Here is a 17,506-nt window from a genome sequence, read left to right as displayed (position 1 = left end):
CTTAATTTATTGCACACAGTCAAAAGATAGGATATTTAACACATTTCATCACCTTTAATAGTAATAGTTTAATAGTCGAAAATAGAGGAAACAGATTCCTTGTAGCTATAAATTACGGCACACTGATGATCCAAGCAGAAACTGCAATAGAAAAAAATATACAGAAGAAATACCATGTCATATTAAATGGTAAGAAATTAAATATTTCTATGAAGTAACCATTTAATAAATTGAAATATTGAGATATGTAATGTTTTCATACAGGAAGTGCCTGGTTTGTAGATTACAGGATAGCATAGAGATAGAGATATAGCAAGATGGAAACTGGAAATCAATGAGTGACAATGTAGTTTCTTAGGCAGAAAAGGGATTAGATTTGCAGCAGTAATCAGCAATAAAATAGAATCTTGGAATTTGATATTATTGAATTGTTACTGTGTAATAACTATACTTGTAACTTGTTGTGTAGAAATGAAATTACAAAGACAATACGATAATTTATTCACAAAAAAAAGTTTTTTGAAAGTAAAAGATTCCACTCTGAATATCACCATGAGTCTCTGCATTCACTTTCAATATGATTTTAGATCAAACATTGCCAAAGTGAAAATGAAAACCCCTAGAGCATCCCCGTAGCTGGGAAGTTGGATGTTACTCACAATATTGCCATACTGTCCCAGTTTAGGACTTAAAAATCTGGTCACCTTATATATAAAGATGTAAACAACGTAAAACAATTTCAAGAAACACATATACTTAACATGACAGAAATACAAAATCAATTTAAACTGTCACATAACCATAGACTGGTTCTTAAATTCTCTTACAAAATTAGAAATTGTACTAGTCCTCCTCTTGCCCTTGGCCCTTAGTGGGCTCCAATAATGGCGCCTGTAGCTATTGCACGCATTGAACCATGGGATTGATTGTCCTAGTGCCTTTGAGACACTTATACATATTTTACTCGGCCAAGAAAAATATGTTTTCATCTTCCCTTTAACGGCGCCCAGCCCATAGGAAGTCGTAATGCTTTGCGAATGATAGAGGAAGTGGATGGGTACAGAGAGAGAAAAAGAACCACTGCAATACAGAAATATATATATATATATATATTACTGCATACATTATCAGCTAATAACAACATTTATTTCGTTGATGTTTTAACGTTTACATGGAGGGCTAGCATTGACAAGCGCAGTCCATGGAGCCCCCTGAAGAAAAGCCAATAATATACACAATGGAGAACAAACCGATTGTAACGTGTGAGTAATACTTTTTGTAGCAGATTTTTTATTTTACATTGTACTACTACTATGGGCACCACTGCAACCTGTACCTGCCACCAAAGAAACGCGGCAAGTTGGGGGTTAATGGGGCATGATTGAGTCTTCCTGTATTTGATATATTATTAATAACTTTGCTTGTTTGTACGTCAATAGAATAATAGATACCGGCTATACTGGTATTTTGCCACAGTTTAAGACAACATCTACCTGACCTGTCACACAGGAATGCGACTCTCTAGATATGGGCGGGATACTAAACGCCAAGGTGGCTTTGTTAAATATTTTTGTATGCTTGTGTTGTGCTTTTTTTTTCTCGAACCGAAGAAAACAAAAATCATATTGCTGTCTTGTTTTGCGTGTATCCTTAGATATGATGCAGTGTCATATGAACTGACAACCAGCTTGTACTACAGGGTCAGTTTCTCGCGCATGAGTGACAGAAACAACTAGTCATATATACACAGGACTGCAATTTCCCAGCCACGGGAGTCTTTTTTGTTCTTTTTTTGAAAAAAAAAACAATTCAGTAGGTTATAGTAATAATAATAATAATAATAATAATAATAATAAATAACACAATATGTATTTAACATTGCACCCCAAACTTGCGTCTTCGGCACTTATATAATGCCCTCTGCCGGTCCAGGGAAATGGCAGGAGGTGTCAAGATGTGCCGGAAAATAGGTTATATCTGTCCAGCTGTACAGATCAGAAAGTTTTTTGTTGCTAAACAATTTAACTTTTTTAGCAAATGTATTTCATTTTAAAGGAATTTGTGCACGTTGTTTTATACCTCTGACTGTAACGTCTGTCAGGCGTTATATAGGTGTGGTTAGTTTAATTTGCTTTTGCTTTCGCTCTCTCTTTGTTTTACAGTATAGCATTTTTTGTGGTTGCATGGCTATACAGCATACTCATTTGTTAACTCACTTTAATTCTGATCACCTGCACGACCCAACAGTAGGTTGTTGGTTTTACTTCCTAAGTGGCAACTCAACATGCTGGCTATGTTATTTCTGTAAGCCTAGACATTTTTCATAGTATTCTCCTTTTTTGAATATTATGTATCAATGTATTGTGATGTTTATTTTGAAAAATATGTATTACCTGTACAACTACAAAACAACAACTACAACATGATGGGAAGGGCTGCCATGTTTCTCCACAAACTGTAAATTATTATTTTCCAAACTAAATAATCCTAATTGCATAACATCCTTAATGCTTTGAGTTGAATAAAAACATACACCTGGCCAACAGTAGAACATTTCAGGATGGACTGTACTCTGAACATGGATGTATTACAGTTGGCAACTAATAATTGGGATTTCTACTTAAATGGGATACAACTCTGGGAGACGGTTCTACACAATGCTATTTATGCCGTTTAATTGAGACGTCACTTCGTTTATTGGGATACAGTATTTTCATATGATGAACGGAGATCACTTTTCAGAGCAAGACAGTTCTCGTAGCGCAGTGCAGTGAGTACATGTTACGCTGTGACAAAGGCTGTTGTGGCAAAGAAAGTTGGCGTGTCAACATCGCAAGTCCCTCGCCTTGTGATAAGATGTGATTCATTCTTTTTTATTTCATGTATAAGTAAAAGTATAGGTAAGTATTTAACATTTAATCATAATGTGATGTGATTTCATTCTTTTTCTTTTCATTTAGAAACAAGAAAGTGTGACTAAGGTTGTCTCAAATGCCTCTTGTTTAATTGGGACAGCCGCTTTCGGGATATTTTTTACTTCTGAGGCGTCCTGATAAAGCGCCGCCCGACTGTACTAAGTACAACCCCAAAAAGTGCAATAAGCAGCCTAGGGTCAACATGCAATTGCAAAATGAAACCAACCTGGGAAAAGACAAGATATGAAAGAGGGAAGCTGCTTGCATCTGTCAGATCTTAGCCAATTGGAATGCGATGTAGAATGTTAAATTGTATCAACCCACCACAAGCACAGATATTGTGCACATAGACTCAGGATTTAGTTCAGCTAAGAAGTCCTCAGGGGATCTAGTGGACAATAAAGGAAATTGTTCTCAACCTGTAGACCAGTGGTTTTCAAACTGGGGTATGCAAGAAAAATCCTTTAATGGTGGACAACACTTTTTATTTATCATTTTGTAGTACTTTGTGACTTAGAAATCAAATCAACAATGTTGAATCTCCTTTAAAATAAAACCACAGCCATACTGGTGTACTTTTCCTTTCTGTTGGGTGAGGTTAACTATGAATACAGATGGCTGCTGACAGTGAGTGAGCGTTGAGCGCACACATGGCTAACTTACATATTTAAAATAACAGAGCTGTGCTAAAAAAAACATAAAAGAAACTCAAAGATTGCTTCTTAAAATTTGTAGTGTTTACTAGGTAGTTTACTCTCTGGAGTTTAAATGTTCGGTGTTAATAGCTTAATCAGTTCAGTGTTTTATCTACCTTTACGTTTTTAACTAACCGTATTATTGAGTTGAGCATGCAGCTGGGCCGCCCTACTTAGACAGTGAAATCATTCATTCGTTCTGCGCTGGAGCTGGAGCGACACGACTGTTGTCTTTACTTGCAATGCGTTTATGCGTTTCTTCATTATTATTTAATTAGTAACTCCTTTGTCGCATGAGTGCATTTCCCTACGCCTTTGTTTGAAGAAATGCATGACTTTTGTTGACAATTGTTTTTTGATCTTGTTTGGAACCTTAGTTTTGTTTTCAGAAGCATAACCTGTTTCTGGACTCTTAATTTGGACTAGTTTTGGCATACTTATACTTATGGAGACTTAATGTTGACTCAGAAATGTCTTTATCTAGACAATGTGGGGAAGCTATAAAAAAATGGCCAACAAGATGCTCGGATATATTGTGAAAAGTGTTTAATTTAAATCAAGGGAAGTAATGTTAAAATTTTACAATGCATTAGTAAGACCTCATCTAGAATATTGTGTTCAGTTCTGGTCACCTCGTTACAAAAAGGATATTGATGCTCTAGAAAGAATGCGAAGAAGAGCGACCAGATTTATCCCGGGTTTAAAAGGCATGTCATATGCAGACAGGCTAAAATAATTGAACAAAGAAGACTATGCAGTGATCTGATTCAAGCATTCAAAATTCTAAAAGGTATAGACAATGTCAACCCAGGGGACTTTTTCAACCTGAAAAAAGAAACAAGGACCAGGGGTCACAAATGGAGATTAGATAAAGGGGCATTCAGAACAGAAAATAGGAGGCACTTTTTTACACAGAGAATTGTGAGGGTCTGGAACCAACTCCATTGTAATGTTGTTGAAGCTGACACCCTGGGATCCTTCAAGACGCTGCTTGATGAGATTCTGAGATCAATAAGCTACTAACAACCAAACGAGCAAGATGGGCCGAACGGCCTCCTCTCGTTTGTAAACTTTCTTATGTTTTTTATGTTTCTAATGGAATCATTTTACATAGCATTTTTAGTTGATGCATTTGCACCGTTGCTAACTAATACAATTTTATTTTGTTAGTTTTTAAAAGCAGTTTTCCATTTACAGTACTTAATCTAGAAATTAGAAAAGACCATTTTTTTTTTCCTGTTTTCATAGGTATATTATGACTATGGGTCTAGTTAAATCACTGAGAATTTACATAGTTTTAAGAATAAAATGAGGACTTCACGGACCTGTTTAAGCATTAAATAAACCTAAGTAGATAATATTTCAGAGCACTATAAAGCCTAAAAATAGTAGTACTTGCTTCCTTACTAAAAGTGCTGTCATTTGTTAAAGACAAGCATGCAACGTCCCCCAGCTGGTGATGCTGACATGTTCTGTTCTGTGGTGTGAAGACTTTGTACTGAGTCAAAAGAAGGAAAACGTGCCTATTCGGGTCTAAAATTCTAACTGCGTTAAAAAAGTAAGCAGCGGGCTGTTTGAATCGAGGTGGCAGTGCTGGATTGTACCTGCAGTACTGATTTAACTTGGCTACAACCAACAGGAATACTTTTTGTCTGCACTGACGTTCAAGTTTGTTTTCTGAAAGCTGTTATTTGTTTTACATTCTGTTTAGTAGCCTTCCGTTTGATGTGTGATTCTGAAGCTAAATAGCGGTCTATTGTATTTTCTCCAAGGTCTCAGAAACAATTACCTCCATTTGCATGTAAAATTTCTTGCGATACTCAGCTGAAATATACTTTGCTTTTTTTGCTTTGTCGTCCATTTTTGGTATTTTACCTCCAATGATGAAAACTAGATTTTAGCAACCTAAATCAAAATAACAATGCAACACTTTGCCCCGTCTCCTACTGTACAGTACAGGTCACAGAAAAGCCAGTACAGATGCGCTGATAGATACCTTAAAACTTCAGATAATTGCTGGGTCTCAAATAATCGCCTGTTTGCAATACGTGCTGGATCTGCTGGCAAACATTGTAATAAACGCCGGATCTCTGTCATTGCCATTGAGCTGTGGAAGATGAGGAGCTTGAGTGTAATGAACTGCTAATAAGTGACTGTGATGAAAGTGACTCTCAGGATTAATAAATAATAATAATAATAATAATAATAATAATAGAAAATGTAATTTAAGGTAATGCATATTTGTTTAATGCAGTTATTACGTTGTTAAAAGTTTTGATAATTTTAAGTGTGCTGAACATAGGCCAGATAAAAACCTCTTTGTGTATTTTAACATGTTTTGTTGTATTAACAATGTACAAGTTTGAGATTAAACAATAAATCATTTTTGATATTACTGCTTTTATTCATTTTTAAAAACATTTTAGAAGTTTGTATTCTTCTTCTTATTATTATTAACAATGGTAGCTCTAATTCTGTTTTTAAATACAAAATTGTAATTCTGTTTGTTCATTTTCCAATGTTTTGCATACTGTATCCTTGTTAACCAGTGCATATAAAAAGACCATAATAATACTTTGGCTTTATACTCGAGGGTGTACAATACAATGTAATTGTGTTATAAATTGTGTCACTGACTGTGACAAGCTGGCTTTGGTGGTTATGTCAGACCAGAAAGGAGTACACAGACAGTAGTTGCAGTGAATCTGAGATGCTGCGGCGCTCAGTGTTTTGTTAACACACAGAAAATAAAAAGGTTGAACGAAACAGAAGATAGGACATGGCACTTATGCCAAAATAAATAGACAAACAAAACGGACTAACACCTAAACAGTGATCGGACAGACAAACAAACACGGTGAGTAAAAAATAAACAAGTATCGTGCTGGTCCTACCAGCACACAATAGCAATTATTTCTTACTTTACTTTACTTTCTCTCCACACCCGTTCTCCACTCACCGAACACACAACCCCGAGTGAGTAAAACGTGCATCTATATATACTGTTGTGCCGGGATTCAATTACTAATTAATTATTCACTTGAATCCCAGCACGTGAATTAATTCTGTGCAACCCCGTGCTCACATATTAAGTACTTTAAGTGCACATGAAGTGAAGTGCAATCCCCGTGCCTAAATACAATTATACATTTTACACACTTGTGCTCATTACCCACATTATATCCCGTGGACCAACTACAATACACCAACATTAACACACGCAACATACAACGTAAAACACAAAAATACACACAGGGGCGGGGCACACGGGGCACACTGACACACAACCTTTTAAGAAAGTTGCTGGAATGTTTAAATTGTTGCAACAAGGTTGTGTGTTAGCGGCCTCTCAATGACCGCATGAAAGCATGTGAAGCTAGTGATCTAATATAAACACCGATCTCAGATACTCACCGGTCTCCAATACACGCCGGGTCTGCTGGCAAATACTGTAAATAAACACCAGAGGCATTTAATTGATTTAATTTAATTTTACAGTAGGCTGATTAAAACATTGTTGTCGGTAAACAAGAAAGTTAACAAAGTATATTTTTTTAAATGTTATTTGTCTAAGGATGGTTTGTGGGTTTTTTTCCCCCAAAGTGCAATGCACACAGGACGGCAACAAATAAAAAATGCCTATCTACAGATTTAAGATATGAACTTTGCATTATTTGCAGTGTGCAGTAGTTCATTTAAATTGTGTTTTTTTTTCTTTTTTTCTTCGTACTATTCCAATATGCACTGGCCCCTAAAAGAGGTGAATTTTGCGGTGACCCCTCAATTTCCATATTTTTGCCAAATCCAGAATTAGGTAGGCCCCTAATTATGACCCTAAAATCAGATAGTGGTACGCGGTAGACTAGATTATTTGGAAGGGGGGGTTGGGGCCTAACAAGTTTGAAAACCACTGTGTTTGTGGTGATTATGTTTTTGTCAAAGCTTTTCAGTTAAACTGTTGGACCACAAATGAAAGGCAAATGGTGTAAACAGGTGGTTAGCATCTACAGGTGAAATTATTACTAGGGATTGCATTTTTTTTTATCTATTGAAAAAAGTTATATAAAAAACTTTTGCCAGCTTGACTTACTTTACTAGTTGCAGGTATAATGTATGTTTACGTTATAGAAGTAATTTTTTTTTTTTTTTTTACATGTATTATGCTGGGTTCTAGATTTTTGTAGTCACTAGTGACTAATACTTTCTAAAAACATTAGTCACTCCAGATATTCAGTAGTCACTACTGGCGCACAGCTCAAGTCTTCAAGTGTGTTATGAATCCTGTTTTTATTTTATACCTTAAATCACTGTATTGACCAAAACAATTATTGAATTAAACCATTTTAATAAAGCTCTGCAGTTTAAATAAATTGGTAATTTACAGCTGTAAAGTTTTAGAACATTAAAACTCAAGAACCAGATTTATTTGCCCTGAAAAGCTACATACAGACACAGAATGCATTATGAATTACTTATACCATGTATGTCTTTTTACAATAAAAAGAAAAAAAAAAAACAGTGTTAGAATATTATATACAACCCATGGAAACAGAGTTTTGCAATAAGGCTGAAACTTTGCTGCTTGTTTTCTTTTTCTTTTATTGACATTTGTGAACTTTGTTCTTTTTTGTCTGGTGTTCCGAATCCAAGTCTTCACTTTCTACAACTTGTTGTTCAGTTTGTTCTGTTTCACTCTTGCTGTGGCCGTGCTGAAAAAACGAGTGGATTTTCTTCTGCGACATTTTACAGTATTGGCTAACAGTTTTGTTTTTTAATTCGCGCGCACAAGTTTACCGCAATCATGTATTTATATTGATGATAAAGTTATAGAAAAGAAGGCAAAGAAAAATTCACTATCTACGCATCTCTACAGCTGACCTCAATACGAAAACATATTACTGGCATTTTTAAATTATTGGTGACCAAAACGTACAGTACTGATGCTAATTAAAAAATAATAATAAAACGCTTACCTAGTATCAGTGTAATGGATGTCCCTGCTTGTTACCACGCAAATCACTGATGATGGCAGGGAAATTGGAGGGAGCTTCAGTCGCAAGACATTTTTGGCGTTTTTAATCTTTGATGGTATTTCTTCTTGATCGCCCTTTGCTAGTAATGTACTAGTATTGAGCAAACAATCCACATTTTTTCACTGGATTGAAAGCTAAAAACTCTTACTACTCTCACAGCAGACGTAACGGCTTGTCAAACTAGACCGCATGACAATACTGCGGTTTCTGACTGGCCATACATTCTGCATTTTGAAATAAACCAATAATACTTAAGTTACAATAAACTTTAATCGGGTCATTGAAACAAATAAATATCGACTTGCAGGCATGAACGCACACAGGAAATAAAACGAGTTAAAGACTAGGCTTTTAGTTTTTTAAAATGTCTTTTTTTGTATCCCAGACAGACTGCAGTAACCGCCCAACTGTTTATATTAAATTTAAACAACAGGGCTTATTTAAAATGTACATATTTAATATGTAAATTAGTCGTGTGTGCACTGAACGCAGTCGCAGCGCGTCAGTCTGGTGTTGACGATTTAAACGCTGATTACATGACAAAAGTTTGCAATAGATTGGCAAGTGGTACTAAATAAAATGCGTTGTCTGCCATTTCAGAATTTTTCTCGAGTACCCCCAGGGGTACGTGTACCCCAGTTTGAAAACTGCTAGAAGAAACCACATTACCAACAGATACAGTTTAATAGTAGTAGTATTTAAATGCCGTTGTCCTGACTGGTAATTTCGTCCAGCTTCCCCTTTTATTTTGACAATTTCCATATAAAAAATGGCATTTTTATCTTGACATTTTTCATTCTTAGCCACCAAGTAAATATTTTGGACAGTTTTCAAAACAATTGTTGCTTTATTTTTTACAACACACGTTGGTGGTGTTGATAATATGATAAACGCGTGTATCTGCTTCAGCTTAAACAATGGCCCGTGTTACACAGAACACTACAAATAAAATGTCAAATATACACTATGTATTTCGTTGATTTTGTGGATTTGCTATGTTTTTAACTTATTTTAATACTGCACATAATTATATAGTTTAGAAAATGCTACTTACCAAAACCATGCTGCACATGAACTGTATTACATAATAATTTCCTTTATTCCGATTCCAGTGGTGTTTTTTCAATGCAAGATGTATTATAGGCATATATACAGTGCCGTATAAAACCACATACACTTTATATATATAATTTTATCATGCTCGTTATAGGCCTACTGGCGAAATGGTCAAGAGACAGTTGGTGCTTAACACATACGGAATAATTTTGGCCCTGAATTTTAGCATTTTTGGTCATAGAAAAGACACATTTCACATATTTTATTTATTTATTTATTTATTTTATTTTTTTAAATTAAGTTTTTATTGAAAATTTATATACAAAGTGAACAGAAAGACCCTGGAAAAATTTCCCTCACCCCACCCCACCCCTCCCACCCCCTCGTTACATGGGTTGACGACAAATAAATGAGCAATGCATACTGATTACAACAATAGTAACTTCTTAATTGCAGTTGCCGAGTCTCTCCACATCAGCAGAGTGGAAGCTTTAGCTCCGTTGACTCTGGCTGAGGACATCTCCAAAAAAATAATGTCTAAAAACACCTGTAGCCAGTGCCGCAAGGAGAGTTGATGAGGAGGGAGCCAGCGCTGCACAATCATTTTTTTTGCAGCAGTCATACTTGCCAGCCACAGTCTATGTTCATTCTCAGAGAGAGGAAATTTAGAAACATCACCCAGGAGAAGAAAGGCAGGGTCCAGTGGGAAGCACCTCCCCATAATGGCAGAAATGGATTCTAGTACCTGCCCCCAAAAAAGCTGAACCTCTGGGCAATCCCACAGTATATGCATCAGAGTGCCTGGTACTCCTAGGTTGCACAAAGTACAACAAGGATGAGGGGCTAGCCCCATAAAATGCCTTTTACGAGTGGTCAAATAAGTTCTGTGGCATAATTTAAAGTGAATAAATTGGTGATTTGGATTCTTAGACGCTCCAAAGACACTACCCCACACCGCATCCCAGTCTACAGTCCCTCCCCATTGCGCTATATCCTTCTCCCATAGTTTTGAACAAGAGAGGGGGGCAGGGGAGTGTGTGGTGAGATGCTTATATATATGGGAGACTAAGCCCTTAGGTGCTGCCCCCAGGACCCAATCCACTACTGGGTGACGGATTAAGTTGGAGCCCCAGGGAACCCCATATGTTTTTAAAGCAGATCTCAGTCTAAAATAAAAAAACAAAGAGGTGCTAGGGTTACTATAGCGAGAAACTAGGTCCTGGAACTCTAGGATAGACTCCTGACCGGCTACATCGTTCAACACGTTTATACCCCTCCGGGCCCAGGAGTCCAAGGAAAGGGGTTTACCACCAGATAAAATATTAACATTGTTCCAAATGGGTGAGTGTCTGTGCCACTTAATATTAAGACCCAAAGTTCTTTCCACTGCCCGGAAAGTTTGCACAGTGTAAGCGATTATGGGGCCATAGTGCAGGGAACACCTTTTGTAAGTAAGGCCAGAGAACAGTATATCTTGTATTCTAATTGGGGATAATATTTCCTGTTCTATTTCCTTCCAAGATGCCTGCATGGTTGGGTTCATCCAGTGGTTTAGTGTACGTAGTAAGAAAGACCAGTGATAAAATTTAAAATTTGGACAGGCCCAACCGCCTTGTGCTTTACTGCGTTGTAATAAAGACCATTTGATCCGAGAGTGTTTACCATTCCAGACAAATTTTCTCAACAAGGAATCAAGTTTTGACCAGTAGCCCACTGGTGGAGGCAATGGGAGCATTGAACTAATAAAATTAATACGGGGGAGAATATTCATTTTAATCGAGGCAATACGGGCAGGAACTGAAGCTGGTAGAAGCATCCATCTGTTCAAATCCCCCTCAATTTTTTTTAGCACTTTTGTGTAATTATTTTTAGCAATTGTTGATATGGAGGGATGTATCTCAATGCCCAAATAAGTTACTTGATGTGAGACTGGAATGATGGGGGGGATATTAACTCTGCCTGCCTCCGCGTTAAGTAGCATTAACACTGATTTTGACCAGTTAATTTTGTAACCAGCTATTGAGCCAAAATTTTCAAAAATCTGAAGTATATTTGGAAGAGAGCGCTCTAAATCAGACACATATAAAAGTGTGTCATCGGCGTATAGTGAAATTGAGTGGCAGGACGATCCCATTTCTACTGGTGAAACTAAGGAGCTTTGGCGGATAAATTGGGCTAAGGGTTCTAGTGACAAGTCAAAAAGCAGAGGGGAGAGAGGGCACCCTTGTCTGGATCCACGAAAGATACTAAATAAGTCTGAAAGGCTTCCACCCGTGGAAACTCTTGCGGAAGGGTTAGAGTACAGAACTTGTATCATTCTAATAAGATTTGGACCGAAAGCAAATTTCTTTAAAACGCACCATAAATACTGCCATTCCAAACGGTCAAAAGCTTTTTCAGCATCGAGAAATAAAAGCCCACTCGGTGAATTCAGTTTTTCAGCTTCAGCAATAACATGTAATAAGCGACGGATATTGTCGGATGCTAATCGACCCTTAATAAAGCCGGTTTGGTCAGGATTAATCAAACCATTGATAACTTTCTCCAAACGGCGAGCAATAACCCGAGCGTACATTTTCATGTCAGCATTAATTAAGGAAATAGGCCTGTAACTTGCGCATTCCTGGGGATTCTTGCCGGGTTTAGGGAGCAATGTGATTAGGGCAGTATTACAGTCTCTGTGAAAATGACCCTTTGCGATTGCAGAATTTATGGTGGATAACCAGATTGGGCCCAGAGTATCCCACAAAGCTAGATACAGCTCAGCCGGCAAACCGTCAATCCCAGGGGAGCTGCCTTTTTTAGTGGTTTTTACAGCTTGATGTAATTCATCTATGGAGATTGGACAGTCTAGCTGCTCTGCCTCCTCTGAAGAGATGTTAGGCATATTCAAATCCTCTAGGAAGGCTTGGCAGTGGTCAGGGGAGAGCTGTTTGTCAGAGGAGTATAACTTTGCAAAAAAAGATTTAAATGTTTTGTTAATATCTTTTGGGTTTGAAGTAGAGCCCTTCACCGGGCAGTTAATCGATTGAATATTACATCTGCCGCCTTGACGCTTAAGAGTTAGGGCAAGGAGGCAGCTCGGCCGACTTCCCTCAGAGTAATACTTATGTTTGGTGATATGCATAAGAAACTCGACTCGCTGCCGTAATAGATTATTAAGTTCTGCCTTTTCTGCCTTTAATTTAAGTTCAGTATCCCTGGTGTAATTAGATTTCAGGGCCTTTTCCAGTTTACTACAACTTAGCTCTAATTGGGAAATTAACTGTAATTTAGATTTTTTAAGATGAGAGGAAAACCAAATCGCATTGTTGCGTACAAAACCTTTGATAGCTGCCCAGACCAGTGCTGGGTCAGAAACCGAATCTTTGTTAAAGTTAATAAATTCATTCAGTTTGGGTTTAAGTTGTGAGAGAAATTCGTCATTTTGGAGAAGTGTAATATTAAATCTCCACCTGGCCGGTTTACTTTGGATCGATGCTAAATTGAAAGTGGTTAAAATTGCATTATGATCTGAAAGATTACGGGGGAGAAACTCTACGTTCCCAGTTAAAGGGTTTAGTTCAGGGGAGGAAAGAATATAATCGATCCTTGAAAACGTTTTATGATAAGGAGAGAAGTATGTATAATCCCTTGCCGTTGGATTTTGTGTGCGCCATAGGTCGATTAAATTTAAATCTTTAGAAAAATGCCTGAGTGCCTTAGAGGCCGATGCTTGTGCATTAGAGATAGACTCTACATTCTACATTAGTTCAAGTCTTGTTATATTTCATTGTTGTTATTGTTAACTTGTTAATAACGTGGTTATTATTTATATTTGTTTACCATTATTATTATCATTATTATTCTCATCAGTGTTATTGTCTATTTAATGTTCAGATGATGTACTGTGTATGCATTGCTTTGGCAATACTGTGAATAATGGTCATGCCAATAAAGCACCTTTGAATTTGAATTTGAATTTGATAGAGATATTGGATTTGTCTAATTTGGAATCGAAAAAGGTGTTCATATCAGACCCCACAATCAGTGAATACTCTGTCAGTGGTAATAGTTCTTTGGTAAGCCATGGGAAGAATAAAGGGTCAAAAATGGTGGGTGCATAAATGCTGACAAACGCCACTTTCTTACCCTGAATGGAGGCACAGCAAAACGCTAATCTGCTACTGTGATTATTATTATTTATTTCTTAGCAGACGCCCTTATCCAGGGCGACTTACAATCGCAAGCAAATACAAATACATTCAAGTGTTACAATATAAGTCATACAATAAGAACAAGAAATACAATAATTCTCAAGTGTGACAAACCACAATTCAATAATACAGCAGATAATAGTGAAAGTTACATCAGGATATGATTAAGTAGTGATAGTTACATCAGGATATGATTAAGTACAAAATACTACAGATTAAACACTTGGGAGATTACAATATTCTGAGGTACAGGATTAAATGCAGTAAAATAGGGGGCAGATAAGAGCAAAATAAAGCATATTTAAATGAAGGGTGATAGTGTCCCAGGATACAACAGAGGAGTTCTACAGGTTCTGATCAGAGCTGACTCTCTCAAATGTTAGATTTATGCTTCGTTTCATTAGTATTAATACACCTTTTGTTCGAGAGCCATCACCGGAAGCAACTATTAGTTTATATCTACTATTCTGGAGTCGAGGAGCATCCTTTGGCTTTAAATGTGTCTCCTGTAGAAGAGCTATGTCAACATCTTTCCTTCGTAAGAGATCCAGGACCCGGGTGCGTTTGAATGGTGAGTTTAACCCTCTAACATTGAGGGATAAAACTGTAATATTAGCCATTATCAAAGTATTCCAAGCACCATGAGAGGATCTGAAACATTCGAGACTGGGCACAGCATGTGTTTAAGTTTTCTAAGTATGAAAGATCACAAGAACATTTATGGTAAAGAAACAGATAAAGTGGAAACCCATGTAACCCCCCCATCCCCATCCCCATTTTCCCCCCTGTAGCAAACATCTGTGACGAACACGATGCGATGTCAAGCATCAAACATCAAACACCTGTACCCCCTTCAAACTGATATTGCAAACTGCATTAACCATCCTTATGAATTGAGATTAGTACATCAGAAGGGGCAGCAAAACTAGAAGCTAATTATTACTGCTGTTAGAAATTAAATCTGTCTCCTTGTAACACTGCAACAGTTTCTGTTGTATCGGAGTACAATTTACAATAGTAGTGGATTCGCATCGAATCTCTTTGAGCGCCGATTGCTTGCGATATCACCGAGGCCACATCGTCAGGCAAAGGAGAGGACTTAAAACGTTTGCCCTCCGGATTTTTTTGCGGAGAAGCAGTGTTTTTCTTGTTCGCTGCCATCATTAAACAGGATTTAATAAGAAAAAAGAAGTCTTTAGGCAAAATAAATTTAAGTATAAAACGTAGATAGGGGATAACAGTCAGGAGCTTAATGAAGTGCGACCATCTCGCGGCGCACGTCACCGGAAGTCCCACATTTCACATATTTTATAACGTTACCGTAGGCTACTTTTTAAAAAAAAATGTATTTAATGATGCGTTTTCGTTTCACAAATATTCTGCACACAGTATTTTTAAGCACAACTATAATAACCTGTATTTCAACAGTCACTGCCGAAGCTAATTACTTATTCTTCCAGAATTAATGGTCAGGTGTAACAGGGATACACGGTTATATTTGCGCCGGGCCATGTTGTTAACAAGCCTGATGTTGTCGTCCAGGCTTTACCGTGAAACAGACTGTAACCAGGTAGGATGTGAGCGCATTCTACTGGACTGGAGAATAATGGCACGGGAGTTTAATTATGAAAACAAGTGTAAACAAACAAGTAAAAAAGATTAGCCTGTCGTCAGACATGTCATGGTAATACAAAATGCATTCATTTACTGCGTATTGGTATTGATTACGTCTGGTCAGGGAAGAGGGACACACAAGCGTGTTAAGAGAATTTCAGCTGGACATTTTTTATTTCAGCAGGGCATTGGCGCAATGGCACGGCCTAGCGCGAACACTACGGATGCAAAGGTTTGAGCAGAACTCTCTAGTCGTGAAAGCGCAGCAGCAGAAGCTGTCAGGTTGCAAAGAATAATGTGAGGCTGAAAGCTACAGCAGCACCTAGTACAGCCTCATAAAGCGGTCTGGGTTACCATGGTAACTGACACGCAACATGAAACTGAGGCGCTGAATGGCTGACTGCATTTACGTTGTCTACCACGGGATGAGAACGTTGCAGAGTCAATGAATCGATGAGGCTGAGGCGCTGATCTGATCAGCAGCAGTGACTATGGTTTAGTGATCCCTTCTTTTAAAGAATGAGACATTTGTTTTTGTCGTCACTTTCAAAAAACATTCGCAAATTACGAGAGTGATTTTTTGGGGGTTTTATTAATTGTATTTTTCTGTGCTTATTTTTAGCTATTTTTGAGTTTTAGTAAATCGTTTTTTTTTCTGCGCTTTTGTATTTGATATACTGTATGAAATGAGTGTGTTTTCGGATACTTTCCAAAATGTTTAAACGTTTTTTTTTGTGTCAAAATATGTATAGTAGTAACTCGACAGTACTTGCACTCTTAAGTTGTACCTTCTTTCCTTTGCTGTCTTCCACAAAGAAATCCCTATGGTCACAGGCACATTCTTCTGGGGTTTTTGTGTGTAGGTATTTTTGTACATTTTGCCACAATTCTGTTTTAATTCCTCCGTATCTTAACTGTAATACAGCTTGAAATCCCGCTAACAAGCCTCCATCCTGATTTAAATCTCACAAGCGGAGTCTCCAATAGAAATGTAGGAATGTGCTGTCATTCAGTAGTTGGGGTGGGTTTAAAGTATTGAGAACGAATCAATGATAGATGCAAGTCAGGAAGGTGGGACATTTGCCCAGCAGCGCTGGGAAATGTATTTATTATTATTATGTTTTATCAGGTTTTATTGGTTAAAACCGAAAATCAGAAGCCCTAATTATGTTTTAAATATATGCTTTCCTGTGTTCTGTAGGGCATCATGTACATTTAATTTTTTTTTAATTAACTTTTCCCAAGAGCTTGTCAGATACTTTTAATTACCTTGTCAATTACCTTTTAAAGACCTATAATCAACATTTGCATTTCCTTTTTGTGCACACTACAATTCAGGTTATTAGGAATGTTTCTGCTTGGTGACAATGACCTTTACAGTAGCATCTTTGTGCCGTACTATTTTGTAATTACTATTGTAGCTTCAGGGTAGACTTGTTGGAAGTTGCTGCAATATCCATTTCTGTCTGCAGAAATGAGTTGGTCCAATTTTTGAAGTGTGGTGAAAATGTGTAGGGCTATGGCAATTCCAGTTATTCTTCACATTTTATTTAATGTTGATGTCATTTGTAAACTCTAACACCTAGTGCAACAAAATAATTTTATATACCCACGAAGAAATAGGCAACCAAAATACTGCAGACAAATTGCCCATTGGAGGGACAATTTGCTTATGATTTGCCCATCTGGGAAAATATAGGCCCATGTGTATCTTTTAACCCTAGTGCAGTGATTTGTAAATATTAAACGATTCAGTATTATCAGCCAATCAGCTTCCAGCTGTAGCTGGCATTAATACACAGTAGATGCGCGCTGGAACATCACCGCATCACCTGTGAATCAAATTTAAAATCACTCCGCGCAAGTACCAGCTTTTTCATTTTGACTAGCTGTGTATTTAAGCTTAGTTTACATCTACTGGACAACAAATATTTTATTATCCACCAAAACCAGCCAGTCAATACTTTGCATTGACGAAAGCAACCAATCCTTACCTG

The 17,506-nt window shown here is 37.3% G+C and overlaps 1 protein-coding gene across 2 annotated transcripts in view; it reads left to right on the top strand.

Annotated features, from left to right (window-relative positions):
• The first annotated feature begins 973 nt into the window (after window positions 1-973).
• Window positions 974-17,506, top strand: part of LOC117406015 (trafficking protein particle complex subunit 10-like) — a 168,556-nt gene continuing 152,023 nt past the window's right edge. Inside the window, exon 1 of one of the 2 annotated variants that reach the window (XM_059029751.1) lies at window positions 974-1,262. In XM_059029751.1, the coding sequence (XP_058885734.1) occupies window positions 1,202-1,262 (61 nt within the window). In that variant the 5' untranslated portion in view covers window positions 974-1,201. The remainder of the gene's footprint in view (window positions 1,263-17,506) is intronic. The other variant, XM_034009655.3, reaches the window with a different exon arrangement.

The sequence above is a fragment of the Acipenser ruthenus genome, chromosome 9 (genome assembly GCF_902713425.1).
Source record: "Acipenser ruthenus chromosome 9, fAciRut3.2 maternal haplotype, whole genome shotgun sequence".
Taxonomy (NCBI): Eukaryota; Metazoa; Chordata; class Actinopteri; order Acipenseriformes; family Acipenseridae; genus Acipenser; species Acipenser ruthenus.
This window is presented reverse-complemented; position numbering and strand designations above follow the sequence as displayed.